This window comes from Jaculus jaculus, chromosome 8 (genome assembly GCF_020740685.1).
Source record: "Jaculus jaculus isolate mJacJac1 chromosome 8, mJacJac1.mat.Y.cur, whole genome shotgun sequence".
NCBI lineage: Eukaryota > Metazoa > Chordata > Mammalia > Rodentia > Dipodidae > Jaculus > Jaculus jaculus.
Window position 1 is genome coordinate 80,596,533 of NC_059109.1, and position 8,124 is coordinate 80,604,656.

Consider the following 8,124-nt stretch of genomic DNA (forward strand, 5'->3'; position numbering starts at 1 on the left):
CTCAGGTCCCAAACCAGTACAGTCCTCAGCAGTGGGTGTAGTGAGAAGGAGGTGTGATAGCCAGAGGCCTGGAGGGCAAGGGATCATGTCGACATGCAGGGAGGCATTGGGACTTCTTACAAGGAGAAGTAAGGGTGGGCACTCCAGAGACAGGGAGGGACATGGGTAAAGGAAGGAGAGCCCGTCCTATCAAAGTGAGACAGTAGCAGGAAGGTTTGGTAGCCAATTGGCTACAGAATGACCTTTTCATCATGTCATTTAGATCCAGGACACAAACGACATTAACGACATCACTTATGCAGACTTGAATCTGCCCAAGGAGAAGAAGTCCACTTCCCAGGCTGCCGAGCCTAACAACCACACAGAGTATGCCAGCATTCAGACAGGCCTGCCGCCCAAAGCAGAGGACACCCTTACCTACGCCGATCTGGACATGGTCCACCTCAACCGGGCACCCAAGCATCCAGCCCCCAAGCCTGAGCCATCTTTCTCAGAGTATGCCAGTGTCCAAATCCAGAAGAAATAAATTGGACAGTGGTTGGCTCTTGGGCCATCCCCGCAAGTTTTCTTGTCCATGATGAGAATAGCCAGCCAGTCCTGTCCCTAGGAAGCCTGGTGACACAGGCTCTGGGGCCGGAGTGAGAGTAGCTCTGTCTGCCGACCCCCTCAGCTCTCCAGCGCATTGAGGGTGGCCATACCCCCTCCACCTTGCCCACATCTGGAGGCCTGTGATGCTGAACCAGCTGGGGAATTGGCCAGAACTGCCTGGGATCCAGGAAGTGTTGTGCCTCTATCCCATCATGTGTGGATCTGGGTCATGGTCTTGAATACCCCAGGTTGTCTCCTTGATGCTCTGGAGCCTGATCTCCAACCACCTGCACCCATGTGGGACTATGGGGAAGGATTCCCTTTAGTTCATGCTGCCCCATCCATGGAGGAGACAGTCAAAAACAGACCCACGTCCAGAGACTTGGTGAGCTTGCAGCCTACAGTGCTGGCCTCTTCCTAGCTGGCTAACTACAGTCCTAGGGAAGGAACCCTTTCCTCTTCTTGGCCAGCAAAGACTCCTTGGGCATGCTTATCATGCCCTGCCTCCTTTCTAGCCCCAGCTTGCTTCTTCCAGCCAGCACTAACTCAGCAGCATCACACTGTGGATGCCTGTAAATTATTGAGAAATGTGAACCGTGCAATCTTGAAGCAAAGGTGTTAGAAAACTTGATCTGTGGTGTTTTGTTTTGTTTTGATTCTTAAAACAACAGCAACGTCATCTTGGCTCTTTGTCATGTGTTGAATGGTTGGGTCTTGTGAAATCTGAGGTTTAACATTTTGTTGTCCTAGAGGGATTTTCTTACAGCAGAAATGGAGTTTCTCCAAATTCCAGAGCCCTGAGGACTGGGAAGAAGGATCCCTCATTTATTCCTTTCAGACCTCTAGCCTTCTCACTAGGACTAACTGAGTCCTGTCCGCGCTGAGCCATGCGGCTCGTCCTGTGCCTCCCATGGTAAATGCAAACCTACCCATTGCTCTGCTCCATGCAGTCTTGTCTTCTAATGCCCGTCTGTTCTTCCATAAAGAGGGGAGAGGGACAGTAACACCCCTCTTTCACTTACAAGCACTTTAAGGTTATGCAGATGGGAGGGACCATGAGAGAGCACCCCCATTCCACCTCACTAAACTAATCTGTGCAGGAGTCTTCCGTTCTTGCTGTCAACCTCCATTAGGGTCACACAGTCCAGAACAGTATAGTTGCAGACAAGGGTAGACCACTACTCTGTCTCTGAAGACTGGACAGAGGCTCTCAGCCAGTTATCTTCTGACCCCACCCTTCCATCTGAGTGAGTGCCAGGGCTTGGCTGGGTCCGGGGACAAGCCTTTGTTGCAGCCTTCACATGTGCACTCACACGTTAAGATGCTCATGTCCCTAGCCCAAGGATGCTAGAGGGTTTTGTGGCTCAGGTAGTTCAAAGAAGCAGCTCAGCTGACCTGCCCATTTCTGCATTTGTGATGGGACTGTCAGCAGGACTTGGCTCTCTAGGGGTGAAAACCTAGTGCTCCTGTTCTGGCATCGAAGAGTTAGCAGAGCCAAAAGGCCTTGTTGGCAGCATTGACCCAGCAAGCCAGAGCTTATCTGTGGCATCTGTGAGCCATGATGTCCCTGCTTAGGCTGTCTCTCATTTCCAAAGGGTTAGTTTCCATCTCCCTCTCCTCTGCCTTGAGTCAGCACGTGAGTGTGTGCACAAAAATGCACACACAAGAATTTAATATTTTCTTGGTGCCATCTGAATTTTATCTGAATTTTTGGATGGGGAAAGAAGGGAATGGGGTCAGGAAGACATACAGCTATAGCTTCAGCCAGATAGCCTGGAAAGACCTGACACTTGCATAGAGGTTCTTAGAAACAACTTTGTGGGAGGAGCATGGATTCTGGAATTTATTTGGGAACCATTAGGAAAGAAGCAGCCCTGTTTTGTATATAGTTGCAACTTAATCTTTTTGGCTTGCAAAATATTTTTGTAATAAAGATTTCTGGGTAACAATGATGCCTTTGAGTATTATGTGTGCTTGTCTTTGGGCTACTGCCTCACACCTCTTTGGAGGCTATCAACTGTCTGCTCCAGTGCCTGGGGTTGGGGGCTGAAATATGCCCAGGTCTTGGGAACATTCTGGAGAACTTGGTCCTCTGTAGGTTTTATACATGTAAATTCTCTTAGTTCAGAGGAAGCCAAGTCAAGGTTGTACTGAAAATCCACACACCATGGAGTTTGATCTTGAGTCCACTGCTTTGGTGCTATGGGGATTTGACCACCTAACTTCATTAATACTCAGGCCCCTTGGCATCACAGTGGGGGATAATTGTAGCCCCTCTAGGGTTCCTTGGGGATTAGAGAAGGGAATTGGACCCTGAGCCCATGCTTGGCACATATCAGGCCTGCATTGAGTGTTGAGCTGTTCTTAAACCTACACAACAAGGCTGGTGGCCCCTCAGCACCTGAAGGTGTTGGGCTCACCCTCTTCTCCAAAAGCTTCACCTCTTCCAAACACAGTGTCTAATGCTTGTCCTGTAATACCCTTGCCAACTACTGGCATATAGTAGATACTCAACACATAGTACTTTTCCTGCCCTCCGTTAGATGAGTAGTAATCTGAATAACTACGTGACAGTGCTACGGTGTGTATTCAGTGCTTACTATGTGCCAGCACATCACACTCATGGCATTTGTAGCAGTTACTTACTTGTTGCTGACTGAGTACCTAACCAAAAAGAACTTAAGGAAGGAAGAGTTTATTTCAGCTTCTAGGGGATGGAGTCCATCACAATGGGGAAGGAATGTGACCAGGGCCATGAAGCAGGTGGTTACATTCAGCCCTCATTAAGGAAGTAGAGAGTAATGGATATTGATGCTCAGCTAGTGTTCTCTTTATAGAATCCAGGATAGGGTTCATCTTTCTACCTTACTTAATCTAGAAAATCTCAAACAGATGTGCTAAGAGATTTGTTTCCATAGTGATTCCAAATCCTAGTTGACAAACAGAGATTAACTAGCACAGAGTGCTTTAAATCTTATAACTGGGTGAGGTCAGTCATGGTATTGACCTCATTTTTTACAGGCAAGACACAGAGAGTCAGTGTAACTTACACAAGGTCACACAGTCTTGGCTGATGTTGCTGAGCCTCAGATTCCAGCTGCTGATGTCTGATGCCCAACTATTGTGTTAATAATCAGTGCACCACACATTGACCTCTGAGTGCAAAGTTAACAAAAATGACAAAGAAAGGTCACACAGTAATGTGCCAACTGCTTTGCAGTCCCTAATGCATGTTAACCTTCCCAACCACCATGTGCAGTAGGATCTCTTATTCTTCATGTTTTGACAATGAGGAAACAAGAAAGAGAAGTCATTCCCCAGTTTCATAGGCCAGGATTGGAAACTGGGATGCTGTCAGCCTCTTCAAATCTCCTTATTCCTAGAACTATGAACAGCCATGCTATAGGACTGCTAAGGCCCCAGTATGGCATGACCAGGCTTACAGAGTCCAGTCATAGTGGGACTCCAATTTGGATCAGGAGCCCACTGAGAATCAAATCTGCTAAAGGGCTGCCTAGACCAAGGAGCCTTCTGCAGCTCACAGAGGTCACCTGCTGCACAGTATGAGCTATGATCTGAGCTATGACAAGGAATGCTACAGTTCTTGGTGCTTGTCCTGGTTATGTTCCCCACAGTCCCAACACCCCCTTAGCCTGAAATATGTGTGCTGCTTGCAGTCATGGGGCATTCCAGGAATGACTCCTGGCTGAGTGGGCAGAGGACACCTGCAGTTCTTGTGAAGGTAGAGAATGATGGACTATGTGTCCAGGCATGGAGACTTGAGAGGGATGTATTTTATGCAGTGCCTGAGTCTCATTTTTCCATGGCCCAAATCTGCAGGGCTAGAGACTGACAGGTGAAAAGAACATTGATGAGTGCCCAGCGGTCTTTTCCCTGCCTGCTAGGGCATCAATCAAGTATCTCTTTAGGGCTCGTCCCTGTGCAAAGCAGAGTGCTGCACTCCCTCCACAAGGGCTGGCTCGAAGGCCCTGGCCCTCTACTCTCTGAGCCTATGCCCACTTTACAGGACTATCCAAGAACACTCCATCACCCAAAGAAAGCCTGACTGGGAAAGCCCTGTGCTTTCTATCATATTCCCCACAGCTACAAGTTGATGGTTGCTTATTTACTTTATTTAATTTTACATAAGTTCACACTACATACCAAACCTCCCAAACTCTACAAATATCAACTATTTAATATCAGTCCTTTTTATCCTCTAAAGTTGTGTGGTAGGTACTGTGATTATCTTCCATTTAATAAGGAAATTGAAACCTAGTTTAAATGTCTTACTCAAAGCCTCCATATGGAAATGATACTGATGTAGGTGTGGCTCCATTGGGTACTACTTGATATGATGGTGGTGGCTGCTGAAGAGACAAGGGGGCTCAAAGGCAATAGGTGTGCAGGGTACATTATACTGTCTGAAGGCAAAAGCACGAGGTCTGACACTGAGCATCAATGACAGCTTGCTCACCAGCCAGCCGAGTCACCCTGGAGCCTCCTAGGACTCAGCCTGCCACCCTAGTACTTAATACCCCACTTCAACTTAGCATGTGAGGATCTTGGTCTGATTTATGATCACAGGATAATATATTGAAAATATGTTTTAATTTAATTTATTTGAGAGAGAGAGAGAGAGGGAGATAGAAAGAGAGAGAGAGACAATGTCCAGGGTTTTCAGCCACTGTAAACTAACTCCAGATGCATGTGCCACTTTGTGCATCTGGGTTACATGGATCCTGGGGAATCAAACCTGGGTCCTTTGGCTTTGCAGGCAAATGCCTTAACTGCTAAGCCATCTGTCTAGCCTGAAAATACGTTTTAAAAAGACATATGCCCCAGTTATGACAGAGGGTCAGAATGGCTACTCTTAGCAGAAGGATCAGGAGGGACCTGGGGGAGCAGGTTAATCTGTCTCCCTGGGTGTGGCTTCTTGGGGGTTTACATGGCAAAAACCAAAGTTACCATTTAGTCTTTGTACATTTCCCTGTATACAAGTAATACCTCCTGTGTTTAAAAAGAATGCTGCCGAGACTGATTGGGGGGGGGGATATGATGGAGAGTGGAGTTTCAAAGGGGAAAGTGGGGAGAGGGGAGAATTACCATGGGATATTGTTCACAATTATGGAAGTTGTCAATAAAAATTATATATATATAAAAATAAAAAGAATGGTGCCCTAACCTTTCCTTTCATGGTACTGGGGGTTGAATGTAGAGACTCAAATGTGCTAGGCAAGTTATATCCCTCCTAGCCTTTTCTTTTCTTTTGCAAACATGTGGGCATATGTGTGAGTGTGGGTGGATGTGATGTGTATGATGTGTGTGGTATATGCACGTGTGTGTGTGCAGGTTTTCATGCCCCATGCTTGTGTGTGTGCCCCATGCCAGAGGAGATCATCAGGTGTTCTCTTATCTCTCATCTTCACATTTCCTTAAGACAGGATCTCTTCCTCAACTTGGAGCTGCTTTCAGTCAATGAGCCCCAGCAATTCTCTGGTCTCTGCCCCCTGCAGATTGGGGTTAGAGAGAAGCATGACCACTCCCTGCTTCTTACATTGGTGCTGGGGAGTAATTAGAACTTGGAACTTGGAGGTCTTAGCACAAGAGGCCCTCATGCTTAAACAAGGGCTCTTAGCCCCTGAGCCATCTCTCTGACCCTCTTTTTTACATTATATTTTGAGATAGGGTCTCATTAATCTGACTAGGCTGGCCTTGAATTTGCAAATCTCCTGTCTCAGTCTCCAGCCCCTCCACCACCAACTTTGATGCCTGCTCAAATCTGACAGTTTCTCAGAAACAATGTCAGTGCCTTATCTTTGGTCCTGAATGCTGGCCCAGATGAAAGGCTCAGGAAATGTGGTTAATTTGAAAGAAAGCATCCTGGTAACGAAATGGCACATGAGGTGGAACAAAACAAAGTGCCAATCTGGACAGTGTCAAGAGCAAACCACCTCCTTATTGTCTCTTCATCTGCTGACACTCCCTACATCTACCTCATACATCCTTGCCCTGACTTGTCACTTGTGAAGTGGCGTTACAGAAGGCACTGTAGGTGGTCCTCGGCACTATGAGGCTATCAGTACTCATCACATGCACACAAACCCATACACAATTCAAGTTCCACTTACGTTACACATTTGTGCACACGCACAACACACACTGACATTCATGTTACACATCTGCTCCCATGGATCCATGTGCATACAGTCACTTGCCCATCCACTCATGCATCCCTCCCCCTAATACTCACACTCAAAGGTGCTCCATAATGGCAGGTCTCCTGTCCTGAGAGAAATAACTAGCAAGTCTTCCTCACCTTATCAGCCCCAATTGCTCCCCGTTACCAAGTTTGGGTAAATCAACCCTTCAACCTGTTTTCAAACTCCCTTTCTCTATACTCCTGCTTTTTGTTGTTATTGTTGTTGTTGTTTTGTTTTTAGCCCAAACTGACCAGTAACTTCACTATGTGGGCCAGGCTACCCTTGAACTTAAGATCATCTTGTCTCAGCCTTCTAAGTGCTAGGAGTACATGGATGTATCACCTAGTGGGCATGCACAACCTTGCATTTGCCTCACCTTTGTATGTTTGGCTTACATGGGATCTGGAGAGTGAAATCTGGGTCCTTTGGCTTCACAGGCAAGTGCCTTAACTTCTAGTCTCTCCAGCCCTCCATGTCTGACTTCTTTTTTTTTATCAGTTTATTTTTATTTTTTTCTCAATTTTATTAAACATTTTCCATGATTATAAAAAATATCCCATGGTAATACCCTCCCTCCCACCCTTTCCCCTTTAAAATTCCATTCTCCATCACATCCACTCCCCATCTCAATAAGTCTCTATTCAGATGCCATGATCCTTCCCTCCTCTTATGATGGTCTTGTGTATGTAGTGTCAGGCACTATGAGGTAATGAATATCGAGGCCAATTTTTTGTCTGGAGGGAGCATGTTGTTAGTAGTCCAACCCTTCCTTTTGCTCTTAGATTCTTTCTGCCACCTCTTCTGCATTACACCCTGAGCCTTGGAAGGTGTGATCGAGATGTTACTCTGTACTCTAGTTACTTCTTTCCAGCACCATGATACCTTCCGAGTTGTCCCAAGGTCACTGCCATCTGAAAAGAGAAGATTCTCTATCCAAAGTGAGAGTAGCATTAATATAAGGGTATGAATATTAAGAGAAGTGCTTACTGGGCAGTTTGGTAAGCATAGTATATACACTTATCCAGACATCAGCAGATGTTACACCCCTAGGGCTCATGACTACCCCTGTTTTAAGTTTTCAGTATCAGGGATGTATTCCCTTCCTTGGAGCAGGCCTCCAGTCTAAGTTGGTTTCCACCATGACAGACCTGCCACTATTGCACCCATTGGCTCATTTGGTCTGGCTGGCCAATTATAAGGCTTTCAGTGTCCATTGTTGAGTATCTTCACTGGTGGTGTATCTTTCTCCCATTGAATTGCATGTAGAATGGCTTTTTCCAGCTTTCTGTCAGCTGGTCTACATGGAAGAGGTTATCAGCTCAGTTCCAGCAGG

The 8,124-nt window shown here is 46.4% G+C and overlaps 1 protein-coding gene across 3 annotated transcripts in view; it reads left to right on the forward strand.

Annotated features, from left to right (window-relative positions):
* The window catches only part of Sirpa (signal regulatory protein alpha), a 49,799-nt gene extending 47,259 nt beyond the window's left edge, over positions 1 to 2,540 (forward strand). For all 3 annotated transcript variants that reach the window (XM_045156561.1, XM_012949421.2, XM_045156560.1), the window contains one exon: positions 263 to 2,540. In XM_045156561.1, the coding sequence (XP_045012496.1) occupies positions 263 to 526 (264 nt within the window). In that variant the 3' untranslated portion in view covers positions 527 to 2,540. The remainder of the gene's footprint in view (positions 1 to 262) is intronic.
* Positions 2,541 to 8,124: the final 5,584 nt, after the last annotated feature.